Here is a 15,684-nt window from a genome sequence, read left to right on the forward strand (position 1 = left end):
AAATGTGAGAAGAGACCATGTTGAATATGTAAAGTTTGACTTAATAACACTGATTTAACTACAGTATGTTGCCTCTTGTTTCTGATGATTCCAAGTTTCTTAGTTCAAAATCTCTCCAGTTCAACATCTCATATTTAAAAAAATTTTTTTTAAATAAAAATAAATTTAAAAAATTCTGGTTTTCTGTTGGGATTGACTAGGAAGCTGGCAGGGAAAAGGAGGTGGTTAGGCATAGAACTGTTTGAGATGTGGAAAGAGATCTGGATATGTAACTCTAATATAGACTTTCAGTCACTTCTCCTTTTTTAAACTAAATTACATTCTCACTCAAGAACTTAATGGTGTCTCCAGTTACTGAGCTTTTTAAGGATTCTACAACATGGGTATGCCAGTTCTGTCCTTTAAATTGATGCCTTTGATTTAAGCATTCTTTAGTATGCTAAACAGTGGCCATTTCCTGATCTGATTCTTTTCCTTCAAAATTGTTTTCCCTTCATCTCCTCTCCCATTCTCTCTATTCTGTGTTTGTTATTGTTGTTTTATTCCTTTACTAGTGTTTCAGCATGGGTCTAAGGAGAAGACATGAAGAGTGCATTAAGTAGAACTAATTCTACATGTTTCTGTCAAACATACAACTATTAATTTTCAGACTCTCAGAAGCCATATCCCAGCAAATGAAAAGTTGCAATCAATTATCTTTTGATCAGAAATATTGTATAAATGACTAGGTCAGATTTTAGGGAAAAAAAAAGTAAATCACTATATGATCATGAAATTTGCCTAGTTATAAAATATGCTTTTACTAAGAAATTATAGCTCATAAAACCCTTGGAATGCTTTTAAAATTCTTTAAAAAAACCATAGGTCATACAAGGTAAAGAACATAGTTCTAGTTTCTCAAAATAGTAACAGAGGAAACAGCATTCTGGATTGGAATAGTAAGCAATAAATAAAACATTTTGTAGTTGCTTTATAAAACCTATATGGTCCAATTCTTCTACTACATGAAATTTTAGAAAATTTTCTGGGAAGAAATTGCTAATTCAGATTAATTAATCTTCCCAAATTCATCAAAATGTTAACATAGTGTCACAAATATTTCAAAATATCTACCTAACAAAAACCACCTCATTCTACATCAGTCAGCATTGTAGCAAGTTTCTCTTGTGAAACAAAATTTCCTCATCAAAATAATGATGGCCTATCACTAAATTTTATCTTACGTAGGAATTAGCTCTAAATGATTAGAATGATGAGAGGGCTACATTTTCACTTTATGAAAACTCTCCATAAAAATGGTGACCTTAAAATTAATACTTCAGGGGCACATTTTAGAGACAGTCTAATACAGGGGTTCAAAGTTAAATTCTGATAATATTTGTTAGAATTTTTGTTAAATTCAAGACATCATCTGCCTCTGTTTATTGTTGCAGATACAACCTTCATCTGCAGATTTTTCTGTATTTTGTATTCTATGCCCATCTTATGTTTCAAGTTCTACCGATGTTGATGACAGTTCCACTTGGGAACCAGTTATGAAAAGAAACAGAAATCTACAGTTTAGATGATGATTCTAAAACCTTGGCTCCAAACAGGAAAACTGGTGCTATTATTTTAGTGTTTTCTAAAATAGTTAAAGTAAAAGTACCTGAAATAAAGTTGCTTGCTTATTTACAGTTTATAAAAATTAGTGTTTATTCAATCACGTAGTCCAACATTAAATAAAAATCCAAGAACAGATGAATCTTAAGACTATAATCCAACTTTAGACAATGGGGTTGCCAAATTTAAATGCAGCATTTATTTGCTAGTCATGTTCTTATTAACAATGACAGAACAAGTTTTAAGTTATAAAGATTCATGTAGAGAACACACACTTGAGCCAGAAAACTATAGTCTTCAATCGAGATTATATGTGGAACGATGAATTCCTCAAGTAGGTATCCATGTCTCTACTATGAAGTATTCTCATTAGTTGAAACATTTAACAATCTACTATCTGGAGGAATTTATTTATCCAAACTTTCAAGAATAGGCATAACCACTTAAAACATATGTCTAGATCCCAATAAGAAATTTCTTTCCTGAAAGTAAGGCATTACATGGAAAATTTAGGTTAGAGCAATCTCACATTTATTCACAGGGTCCATAATTTAATACATGTTATTTTCTCAAATAATATAATTTAGACAGCTTTCTAATAAATCTTGGATACAAAGAAAATAACTGAAAATAGCACTTCACTATGATATGTATCACAGTGATCTTTCACTTAAAAAACATAAAATAAGATCTTTGTCAAGTCCTGGTTGTAAGGGGAAAATCCCAAAGGAAGTCAAAGAAGAAGGAAACAAGTTAAGTGCCTCCAGTCCTGGCTGCTTGGAATGTGACCCACGTCTTAATAGGCTAATCAGGCTTTGAAGCGCTGGAGGGAGGAGTGCTATCATTTCTACCAAAGTGTGCAACATAAACTAAATGAGGTACAACTGCGTCTGGACAGCAAGGGACATGAACAGATTGAAAAAGGTGGGCATATGGGGTGCCTGGGTGGTTCAGTGGGTTAAACCTCTGCCTTCAGCTCAGGTCATGATCTCAAGGGTCTGGGATCTAGCCCAGCATCAGGCTCTCTGCTCAGCAGGGAGCCTGCTTCCCCCCCTCTCTCTGCCTGCCTCTCTGCCTACTTGTGATCTCTGTCAAATAAATAAATAAAATCTTAAAAAAAAAAAGAAGAAGAAGGTGGGTATAATGCAGACTAGTACTGAAATGGCTTCATAGTAAGAGGAGGAGAAAAAAAGTATTAAGTCCTTAAAAATGTCATTGCCCCCTTTCTATTTGATTTTTAACCCAGTAATATAATTGTTTAATTATTATTATTATTATGTATATAAATTATTATCAAACCTCTTGGGGTGGCAGTGAAAGTCACAATCTCTTATTCAAAACCTTTTGGGAGTGTTTTTCAGACTATTTCAGATTTTCAAAAGATAATATAATACATATACTATGCATCACATAACATATCCAGCAGGCTCTGTGGCAATACTGTGTAATCAGATACATTATTTCCTGAGCAAAACATATGATTATTCAAACAAATTAGGGTAAATAAAGAGCATAAAGTCTTTTCTATTTTTCTATTTGAGTAATTTTAAATCAGATGTTGCCACCAAACTAGTTCCTATCAGGTTTTGCTGAAAAAAATATACCAATAAAGTCCAACAAAGCAAGTAGCAAATACACTCATTCAATTTTCAAAACTTTTTAGATTTTAGAATTGTGTTGAAGGTACTGAAGTTGTGTGTTTTAAAACTTCATAACCAAGGAGTACCTGGGTGGCTCACTTAACTGTCTGCCTTTGGCTCAGGTCATGATCTAGGGTCCTGGGATCAAGTCCCACATCGGATTCCCTGCTCAGTGGGAATCCTTCTTCTCCCTCTCCCTCCAACCCTCCCCACTCTTTGTGCTCTCTCTCTCTCTTTAAAAAAAAAAAAAAAAAAAAAAAAATTCTTTAAGACTTAATGACCAAATCTGTAATAACAAAAAAAGCACAAGTATGTATTCTAGAAAGTAATATTATATAAGTGTGTAATTCATTTAAATTAAATTTAGTTTAATTAAAAATTATGATATGAAGAGCCATACTGTTTCCCAGAGTGACTATTCATATGAAATTTTTAATGAAATCTTGCCATTTGCAATAACATGGATGAAACTAGAGAGTATTATGCTAACGAAGTCAGTCAGAGAAAGACAAATACCATATGTGGAATTTAAGAAAGAAAACAAATGAGCAAAAGGAAAAAGAGAGAGAGAGGCAAACCAAAAAACAGACTCTTAACAATAGAGAACAAACTGATGGTTACCAGAAAAGAGGCAGATGAGGGGCTTAAATTGGCAATGGGGATTAAGAAGGGCACATATTGCATGGAGCAGGGGGTGTTACACACAAACAAGGACCTATGGAACACTACATCGAAAACTAATGATGTACTGTATGATGACTAATATAGCATAAAAAAAAAAAAGAAAAAAAAGAGGGCACTTGTGATGAGCACCTGGTATTGTATGGAAGTGTTGAAACGCTGTGTCATATACCTGAAATTAGTATGGCACTGTATGTTAACTAACTGGAATTTAAATAAAAACTTAAAAAAATTATATATGGGGGCACCTGGGTGGCTCAGTCAGCTAAACACCTGCCTTTGGCTCAGGTCATGATCCCAGGATCCTGGGATCAAGCCCCACATTGGGTTCCCTGCTCAGCTGGGATTCTGTTTCTCCCTTTCCCTCTGAGCTTTTCCCCTTTGCTTGTGCATACTCTCTCTCTCTCTGTTAAATAAATAAATAAAATCTTTAAAAAAAAATAAATAATACATATGAACAAAACTAGTAAAAACAGTGTTGTTGTTGTTGTTGTTTAAGTATACGTAACTGGAAATATTTGATCAGGAGAAGTGCCAGAGGCTATACTGTGGTGAGACGGGGTATGGGTATGACTAACCTGTGTGCGCTGAGAGTAACACGTGGGATACAGGTGCCTCAGTTATGCCAGGGGATGACTAAGGGGCTAGAAGATGCTAGAATGAATGGGACAGGTCTTCTCTCTCAGCCTTTCCAGGAAGGGAACAAGCATCCAAGTGCATGATAAATCACAAAGGCAGCCCTGCCACTCACTTCCCAGTCACCTGAATAACTGAATGAGATGGTGCAACAAATTGCAACAAATGTTACAATAAGTAAATCATGTGTAATTCTAATCACCTTCCTAAATATGCAACGCTTGTCCCACATTGCAAAACAAAGAAAAGGGACACAATGAAAGATAAATAGAAAAACAGGAACTAAAACAGGAACTGCTCACTAGTTACTTATGTCTGAATTACTTTGAGGAGAGCAAAAAAAAAAAAAAAATCTTTTTATTCTAACAGTGGAGAGTTAAAAAAAAAATGCAAGTTCTCATCAAAAGGCAGTGCAATGATGGATTAAACCTGTGCAAAAGAACAAACTGAATGTAGGCCCTTGATTTTTTTTTGGTGGATTTTTTTTGGTGGGGAACAAGGTAAGGAGACCAAGAAAATTTTAAGTATATTTGCTAACAGCAAAAAGTGGAAAAATGAGACTAAGGACCAAAATAAATCAACAAACACTTCCCAGGTGGCACAGCATTGCCCAAAATACTGACTACCTTCAACGCAGGTGGATCAAAAACAGAGTCTACCTAGAGATTTTGGTCATTCACAAGCCAATTCAAATAGTACCTTGTACATGGTGTGCCTTTACAAAAACAAGAACAGCTAAATTCATACAGAGGTAAAGTTAACAAAACAAGTTACAGTATGAATTGTGTATTTTCCTTATGCAGTTATAAAAATGCATTTATATACTTCTATATAAAGGTAGGAAATATATACATTCAAACCTAATGACCATTGACGGGATCATCAGTAATATTTATTGACTTCTTGTTACTCTGGTTCTTAAATATTCTATAATGAAAATGTATTACTATCACATAAAAATTATGAAAATTCCTAATGGAGACTCTTTCTTCAGTAAGTATAGTAAATGAGCTTTTGTTATCTTACATACTTTTTATCCTCAACTAAACAGAATCCTAAGCTTCGGAATAAATCATAGGTTTTCTCAATAGATAGAAAAAATGGATCTCAAGCTGTAGGACAGAAAGCCATAGTAGACTTAATTATAGTTTTCTGGGAAAGTTACTTACAGTATACATCCACTCTGATTGACTTTATCGCTGGGGACCCCAAGCCATTTTCTGCTTTACAGTAATACCGGCCTCCTTGGTGACGCTGAATATTTGTAATCCTCAAAGTCTCATTGAAGACACTTGAGTCTTGGAATCTGTCAGAGGCACTTCCTGCTGTTTTGGTCCACCTGATCTGAGCAAGCATCAACAGAGATTGTTACTTTAGGTTGGTTTTCTCAAAGAAAAATCAAATAGCCATTACTCATTTGAAGAGTCTGCTTTCGGAGATGCTATATGCCATTCCTGGCAAGTTATTGGAAAAAATTTTAAATTTGTATGCACAATTGAATTACAAAAATTTGACTGCAAGGTCACTGTTGTATAGCGTATGTAACTCTAATTCAATTGCAAGGAATTCATGAATAGCTGAATCAGTGTGGGGGGCAATATAAATACAACATAAAGGGAATTGGAGTTAAACATATGTAATATGTTGGAAATATGGATTAGTTTCTCTTTTTGTTGAGAATTTAAATTTTTCTATTTTTCAAACCCTTCTAAGATACCTTTTATTTATTTAGTACAGGTAGATTCTTAATGACTTTTCAGACATGTTATGTTATTCCATTTTAAATTTCCTACTTGATTTGGATAATTTGAGCAGATTAGTCTAATGGCTCATTGAGATTATGTATAATTATATATACCTGGTTGTTACAAGAGGTTTTTTTTTTTTTTTTAAACGGCTTTGGTCTAATAAGTCTACAAATGACTTGTCTGTTCAGATAATTAGTATTCACTTTATATCAATAATTATTTTCAAAAAATGTGTAAACTTTTCCAAAGAGAGAATTTCTATTTAACTGCCAAAACACTTTGAATATCTAAAACATTTCATTATAAACAATAGCATTCTCTTAAACACAGCTGTGTACAACAGACTTAGTTTTGGCTAGCAATAAAGACTGGCATTCAACTCCAATTTTATGTATCTTAGTTTATAAAACCTGAACAAAAGCCACATAATGGTACTGTAAAGTGATACAAAATGGGAAATAAAGAGGATTTGGTTTTACTTCTCTCCTTGTCCCTCCTGGATAGGATATTTGTTTTTATTTGTTATTTTTAGGTTGAGAAATGGTTGATAGAAATCCTTGGTCAAACATATAAGAAGAAACATTGAGAAATGCATCTGAAGACTGAGTCTTCAAAGATGAGATCCTATAATACTGCCATTTTCTATGCTATTTTCACGTAATGTTAAAATTTATAATCGAATGACATAAAAAGTATCTTTTAAAAGTTCTCCAATCATTAAAACATCAGTATGAATATAATCATGTCTGCCCTTAATTTGTGAATGAAATGAAAATTTTACTTATTTATAAAAACTGGGTAATTCATAAAAATAAATATTTATTCAACATCTTCTATGCGTATGAGATGCACACAAAAATAAATGGCAAGACTCCTGACTTCAAGCAATTTATAAGCTAGTTACTAATATGCTCATAAAAAGACAACATGTAACAAAGGCACTGATTTTTCTGATAATTCTACCATAATTGTTATTTCTAGGATATAATCTGTGATAAATAAAACACAATTCCAATTAAGATACCAAGTTTTTTGACTATCATAATATAATATACAATTATATAATATAAAATTGATTTTGAAATAATATATATTTCAGATAATAAAAAGGAAGTTCAAGATAAAAACAATTCTGGAAATGGCCTAGCCCTTCCAGGTACTAAAAATGTTATTAAGCTGCAGTGATTAATTAGGGTTATACTGGTACAGTACTAGAAATCATTCAGAAATAGGGGACAGAGAAAGCAAGAGTGTGTGTGCATGCGCACGCGTGTGTGTGTGTGTGTGTGTGTGTGTGACAGAAACACAGAGAAGACAGAGGCAGAAACAGAGAGAAAAAACTATGATGGAAACCAGCAGTTATCAACATTGTTGGTCTTCAAATGCCTTTATACTCAAAAATTATAAGTGATCCTAAATAACTTCCATTTATTTAAAATGATTATATCCATTCATAATTATTTTTTTCCATTCATGATTATTGTATTAGAAATTGAAGCTGAGGCAATGTTAACCTATGTACTATTAACTCATTTAAAATTATATTCATAAATCTATGACATCTTAACACAGGGAAGATTTTTAGTCAGAAAACTATTTTCCAAAACAAAAAATAACTGAGTAAAAAGAAGGGAATTGCTTTATAGTTCTGCAAATCTCTTTCATATCTGGTTTAGTGAAAAAGAGCTAACTAGATAATCAGATCAGCTTCTACATGCAATCTGTTGCAACAAATTGCTTTGTTTTAAATATATGAAGAAAATCTGACCTCCCTTTGGAAAGGGAGGAGTATTACAATAGCTTTTTCACATAAACATGGATAGTCCTTCTTTGATACTACACTAAAACTCCTCAATGATAGTTTCCTAATGTTTGTCTGCAAAGTAAACTCTAAAACCGTATCAGTGTATCCTGTAACATTAAAATTCACTGGTTTATCTTGCACTTTGAATGATCTTTTACTCATACATGATTTTGTAACATTATGCATTAGTCATTTGAAAATATGAATTCACTGAGTTATGCAGATCTTCCAAATATTCACAGATTTCATCACATAATACTAAAAAAAGAGCAAATTTATGAATCTCACTGCTGATCTCTTCAGAGGAGTCTTTACATTTTGGGAAGCCATCATGCTTATGTGGGAAGACTTTGCAAAATTCTAATTTTTCTCTTAAAACTGAATTATATCTTTAGCAACAAATATGGCTAAGGTGTTTTCTTTGGAAATGCACATTCACTTCATTGATTTTTAAGAAAACATTTGCCAAATACCCGTCTGAATAACCATAATTTGTGAAATAGTCATCCTTTTATGCTCTATGAAAAACAGTGGCAAGTTCATTACAAAACTCAATCACACGAGTCCTTTACCTTGAGACAAACTCTGCACTTTAGGAAGTAGCAGAAATGCTTTACAGGACTTCTTCTTGACCCATGGAATATTAAAGATAAAGTACTCAAGTGTGAAGATGTTCAACTGATGATTTGTACTGATTTATTGAAGATATTCTTAGTGATACTGTTTCTGTTTGTTTTTCACTGTGAGTGCATGTAAGTGAAGAAAGTAGGGAAGAGTATAGACTGATAGTACAATTCGGTGCCACAGCTTTGTTTTGTGCTAAGGTGTTGCCTGTTTTATACACCAGTGCTTTGCACCACCACTGCAAATGCAAGAGTGAAAAAAAAAATGTTTTCTTCATAAGCTTCCTATAAAGATCACAAGGTCCCAGTAGAGATCTAGCAGACACATTTCAAGAAACACTGATTGTTAAGAATACAGGAAACAGCCATACCTATGTCTGTATCTATCTCTAGCCATTTACTGTTTAATCAGTGGTGTTGGGCCACTGACTCTATATCCATAATAATAATAAAAAATAGTAGACTCTCCAACCCACCCTTCAATTAGCAATAATCGTGCCTTGGATAAACCTCATTGGCTACGATACTGCCACTGTGCAAAGCTTCCAAACCACCCTTCACATCGAAATAAATTCTTGGTGCAATAGTCACAAATACTGAAACTATCTGTATTGTTGAGATTTCATAGCAGGACTGGAAGGATAAATTGGTAGAAGCTCCCTTTCTGAAAGAAAATGTTGTCAAAAAAATGGAAACACATTCACACTTTCACTTAGCAATTATCTGGTTAAAGTTTACCTTACTATCATTTGCAGAAGAATGCAGCAAATGAATGTATAATAGGTTAACAATGAGAACAATATAAATATCAAATGAAAGTAAGTGGTTACAAATTAACTGATTCTAAAATTAAATTGAATGTAGCCATTAAAAGAACCAAAATACAAAGTATATTATTAAATGAAAAAAGGAAGAGAAGAAAATATTCTCATCTGTATAGAAAGAGTATGTGTGTGTGTGTGTCCATATGTACTATGTTAGAATTACACAAAAAAACACACAAAACTTAACATTGATTAACTATGAGTGGGATTGGAAAAAAGAAGATAGTGAAAATGTATTCTTTTATAAAATTTTTATTTAAAATTCTTACTTGCACAATTTATTTTACCATAAACAAATACTGTGTTTATCATAAGTTTTTTAAAAAAGAAATATAATTTGGAATTGAAATAAATAGAGAAAAAAATAAATACATGAAATTTTTTTCCTTTTTCTCAACTTTAAAAAACTAAATACTAAAAGGAAATATTACTAAGCCATAGATAGACATATCTACTCATTGAGAGGGCTGACGAAGTTGTACCCCTCACTGACGAGAAAAGAAACCTCCAGATATACTTTCATTAAAGTTGTGACTTCAAAGTCTGTAAGCTTCCAGGTAGAAGGAATAAACTGTCATAATTTGTCAGAGCCTGCTCACTTCCTAATGCTGCCTCTCCTTCTTCATAGTAATTGAACCCCAAATTATTAATCAGGCACATGACTGCCCAGGACAAAAACAACATTTCCCAGCTATCTATGTTCTTGCCAGTGTGTTTTGAGCAGAAATGTCTTCCTAGGGAAGCAGTCCTGCATTCTGCTCATTTCTGCACATTCCACTGGCTCCTATCGTGGACTATGAGCTGATCTGAAATGAAAGTGCAGCCCAGAGGAGCAATCAAATGGGAAGAAATCTGAATGTCTGACATCATGGAGTTGCACCTACCTGTCCTAAACTATTTATAGCTCTGAGCTTCTACGTGGGAGAAAAATAAAATTCTAACTTGTTTATGTCATTTTTGGGGGGGTAATTTCTGGAACTAACAGCCAAATTTAGCTTCAACTGATAAGCCTGGGGTGGTACAGAAGGTCAGCTTGTCCTCAGGAATCTCATTTCCAATGCAGATGGCTTGAAAACAGTGGAAGAGCATCAGAATTTACAGAAAAAAGGTGGTGGAAGGGTCTCTATCACTGTATGGAATAGTCGAGATCTCATTCATCTAGTGTGAATGAAAAATATTCAGTGATATGAAAACATGCAGAACCTCAGGGTTCTAATAATCCCACCTGACAAAAATACTTGAGACAATCCTATAAACTGAATCTGAGGGTTTGGTTTTGGACAAGATGAAGAAAAGCATCTGGTAGTGAGTGGGTTAATCCATGTCCATTTAATGGGTAAGTATCGTTTTTTCTGGGTAATAAACAATTTAAGTATCAAATAAAATTTCTTAAAGCCTAAAGAACATAGAATAAGGGGATTTATAATATCTTAGCAAAATCTTGGGAGTTTGAGGTGGGTGTAGGACACAAATGGGAGGTAAAACTTAATGACTTACGGAGATGGAAGGAAAGAAGAGGAGAGAAATAAGTTATACTAAAGTCTTAAACTTTAGGAGAGCTGGAAGGGGAAAGAGCATGCCTTTATGGAGGATAAGTATTTTGTTTACAAATAATAATAGAATCATAAGTGTCTGATTAAAATAACAGAAAAATACACAACCCTATTACTGGTAGGGAAAATGAGAAAAAGGGGAATTGAGTGGGAGAATAGAAATTAGATAACATGAGCAAAAAGAGCAAAAGGAAAAGAGAAATATATAATTCTAAGTAAATAAAAAACATAGGGTAAGACGGAAACAAGCATCAGTCATAGACTAAATATGAACAGACTGAATTTATCCATTAAAAGGATATGTTAGACTAGATTTAAAGGTAACAAGTTTATATGATATATATATATATCAGTATATACACACACACACACACACACACATATACACACACAAACTTTGATATATAGCATAATATATATCATATATATATATGTATATATGATGTGTGTGTGTATACATGCAGATAAACTGACCATAAAAGATTGGTAACCAAGACTGTAGAAACCAAGACTGTAAAAGAAGGACACGGTCATGGAAAGTGGTAACAAGAATATATAAACTAAAATCAATCAATTAACCAGTCAATCAAGAGTGACAATATATACTATAAGATTAAATTAATAAGAACAAATTAATACTTTAAAGCACTAACTGGAAAAGAAGGTGATTACTTTCTGTAACATTAAAAGTCATAACTGGGGGGCGCCTGGGTGGCTCAGTGGGTTAAAGCCTCTGCATTCGGCTCAGGTCATGATCCCAGGGTCCTGGAATCGAGCCCCGCATCGGGCTCTCTGCTCGGCAGGGAGCCTGCTTCCCTTCCTCTCTCTCTGCCTGCCTCTCTGCCTACTTGTGATCTCTGTCTGTCAAATAAATAAAAAAAAAATCTTAAAAAAAAAAAAGTCATAACTGGTAGCAAAAATATATTGTCATGGGGCACCTGGGTGGATCAATTGGTTAAGCATCTGCCTTCAGCTCAGGTCATAATCCCAGGGTCCTGGGATAAAGCACCACATCAGGCTCCCTGTTTGGTGAGGAGTCTGCTTCTCCTTCCTCTGTCCCCCGACTTGTGCTCTCTCTCTCACTCTCTCTCTCAAATGAATAAAATCTTTAGGGTGCCTGGGTGCCTCAGTTATTTAAGTGTCTGCCTTCGGTTCAGGTCATGATCCCAGAGTCCTGGGATCCAGCCACACCTCAGGCTCCCTCCCTCTCCTTCTGTCTTCCCCTCACTGCTTGTGCTCTCTCTTTCAAATAAACAGATAATATCTTTAAAAAAAAAAACCCTAAAAACTTTAAAAAGCGTATTGTCATTCATTGATACACAGTAAAGAGTAGCTAAAGATGTAATACAAACAAAATTAGAAGTGGAATTTGAAAAATATGGAGTCGCAGTGGGAAATTCCAATACAACTCTCTGAAAACTAGGCAGTTCTAGATAATACAATTTTTTCTATTAACTTAAAAAATAACAAAGACAAGGAAGAACTGAAAAATATAATCAACATGTATGATATAACTAATAAAATATTAAAAAATCTTTCATACATAGAAAGAATTTTTTTCTGATGTCCATTAAATATTTACAAAAATTGATCATGTAGTTGGAAGCAGAAAAAAATCTTAATTAAAAAAGCAAAGAGTACAGGCGATGTCTTTAGTCTTAATTGAGTATAGTTATAAATAAGTTATCAAAAGATGACTACTACATGGAAATTTCGTCATTGTCAAAGAGAAAATTAAAAGGAAAATTGCTAGCAATCTAGAAGTCAATGAACAGAAATCACCTCACAGTAAAATCTGTGAATGCAGTGAACAGAGTACATAGAGGATTATATAAACTATAAGCACCTTCTATATTAAGGAATGAATGCATGAATAGATAAATAATAAATAAAACAAGTACTCATCTAATTTATTTTAATTTAATGTAGGTTGCTGGGCTCTACTCTACCTACTGCTTGTTAGGCCATACAAGTAGAACGAATTCATCTTCATTTTTAGTTTCTTCTCCCAGAGATTCTCATGAACTAGCCTAGCACAGATGTGCCGAAAGTCACTGGGGAAACAATAAAATAGGAAGTACCACAGGAAGACTTTCTGGATAATTCAACTCTGCAGCCTCAGCAATTAGTTCAGTAGATAATCTATACAGATTAGTACTAGTACTATAGTACTACCACTAATACACATATGTTGAATGAAAATATGGAACTTGAGTTGGAACTTGAGAGGTTGGTGGATATGATGGTGAGGATTAAGTTCAGCCATAAGACTGACCAATTAACAGTGATTTATATATGACGGAAGTTAAATTCTATCATGTAAAAGAAATCTGGAGTGAGGCAGGCCGGTGCAGATTTAATAGCTCTCTCTGGGACTCAGACTCTTTAGAAGGCCTCCCAACCATGTGCTGCTTGAGCTCAAGGTCCAAAATCGTAGCTATGGATCGAGTTTCCACATCCCATTCCCAGCAGAAGGAAGGAAGAAAAGGACAAAAAGTGCCTGCTAGCTCTCTTTTACAAAAGTTTCTAGGATGCTGCCTAATGACACTTCTGTTAATACCGTATAGATATATCCCATCTCTAGCTACAGGAAAGGCTGGGAAATGTGTACTCTACCCCACATAGTATCTCTCTCCCAATGCTCTGCTAAAAAATCTGATGGTTCAATAACTCTGGAAAAGAGAAAGAATATTTGAGACTACTGCTGCTCCCACAGTGGGAATAAAACATGTCCAATTTTCAGATATGTTGCATTATTAAATATGATGGTATTTAAATCCTGTTACAATAATATTACACAATTGTTTCTGTAAAAAAAAACACATGAACAGAAAAAGAAAGTTATTACAATTTAGGAAATACTTTCATTGTAACTGTCTACCTAATCTGAACAAACAACATGGAGATCCTCTCAGGTTGTAGAACATAACAGTTAGCTTAGGGTTATCCAACTCTCAACAAAGAATTTTCTACTTTGTTTTTCCATAGAATGCTATTTCTGAAACATCATTGCTTTTATGTAGCCTTAAATCAGTGTGAACTGAGATAACTCAAGAAAATGTTAAGAACCTGAAGCACAGGTTGAAGATAGACCTGTATAAACTTTAAAAAGTATATTACATAGATGTTATGAACTCAATAAGGACTTAGTCCTGACAGTGCTAAGAATTTTAGCCCCCACCCCTTTAATTAATGTCTAGTGAATGAGGATTTGTGAACTGAAGCTACTTTCTCTCAGCTGTCAAGGAGTTAGGGCATTTATATGTAAGTCAATTTGTAGAGACAAATCTGAGCTTTGTCCCAGCTTATTTGTATTCTGACAGATGATCCCTCATCAATAAAAGAAAGTCAAAGAAAAAGTAAGATAAAGATCATCTAGGGGCACCTGGGTGGCTCAATTGGTTAAGCATCTGCCTTCAGCTCAGGTCATGATCTCAGGGCCCTGGGATCGAGTTCCACATTGGGCTCTCTGCTTAGCAGGGAGTCTGCTTCTCCCTCCGCCTCTCTTTCTCTTTTCCTCTCAAAAAAAAAAGTAAATCTCAAAAAGAAGGGGCACCTGGGTGGCTCAGTGGGTTAAAGCTTCTGTCTTCTGCTCAGGTCATGATCCCAGGGTCCTGGGATCGAGCCCTGCTCGGGCTCTCTGCTCGGCAGGGAGCCTGCTTCCCTTCCTCTCTCTCTGCCTGCCTCTCTGCCTATTTCTGATCTCTGTCTGTCAAATAAATAAATAAAATCTTAAAAAAAAAACTCTAAAAAAAAAGGTCATCTGATCTTCTATAATTATCACTGACGTGCTTTGGGAGCTAAACAACTAGTTACAGGGTATCAGCCTGAAGGGCTATATCCCTAAAGGGATATATCTATGGTAGGTGAGTATGAGCAGACAGTGTTCATTACAGTTTTGAAAATAAAGTTTATCCTCTTATCTTGCATTAATATCAGGGAAAATTACAGAGGAAACAGTTCTCTTTAAATTACTAAATATAATAAATAGAATTCTGAGAGGCACAGACTCCAGATCATACAGGTTCAATTTTTAATAAGTCATATCCGTCTACTATAAATTAGAGCAAAATGTCACACTTGCTTCTAAATTCAATTTTATAAAAAGAACAATTGTCTGACAAAGCAACAAAAATATAACCTGAAAACTTCTATACTCTATGCATAAAACATCACATTTTTCTAGTATGCTCAGAATACTGGAGATCACTACTACTACCAACATTACTACTACTACTATTGCTAATAACAACATAATAGACACTTTTACAAGATTTCTATACATTAGAGTTACTGATATCTGTCCAGAGTGAGATAAGAAAGAATTTCTCAGTGTAAGTATCGCAAACATGCTCAGAGAAGCAATAAGGAAAGGCGAGTCTGAACATCAATGAGGGATCTTCTCACCCACCAGAGAATAGGATGGTGGGGAGGGGATCATCATGGTAAACACACTGGGAATGGAGGGAAAACCGTGGATGAAGACACGGGTGTTTCTGAACACTAGATATGCCTTAAAGCAGGGAAGACTTAGATTTTCTCATACTCTTTTTGGCTGTGGCTTTTCTTTGGA

The 15,684-nt window shown here is 34.4% G+C and overlaps 1 protein-coding gene across 1 annotated transcript in view; it reads right to left on the reverse strand.

The window, feature by feature from the left end:
* Window positions 1–15,684, reverse strand: part of LOC111138987 (MAM domain containing glycosylphosphatidylinositol anchor 2) — an 853,965-nt gene that overhangs the window by 392,418 nt on the left and 445,863 nt on the right. The window contains exon 3 of the mRNA XM_022491049.1: window positions 5,729–5,903. Within this exon, the coding sequence (XP_022346757.1) occupies window positions 5,729–5,903 (175 nt within the window). The remainder of the gene's footprint in view (window positions 1–5,728; window positions 5,904–15,684) is intronic.

The sequence above is a fragment of the Enhydra lutris genome, unplaced genomic scaffold, assembly GCF_002288905.1.
Source record: "Enhydra lutris kenyoni isolate GAN:26980312 unplaced genomic scaffold, ASM228890v2 scaffoldscaffold4, whole genome shotgun sequence".
Taxonomy (NCBI): Eukaryota; Metazoa; Chordata; class Mammalia; order Carnivora; family Mustelidae; genus Enhydra; species Enhydra lutris.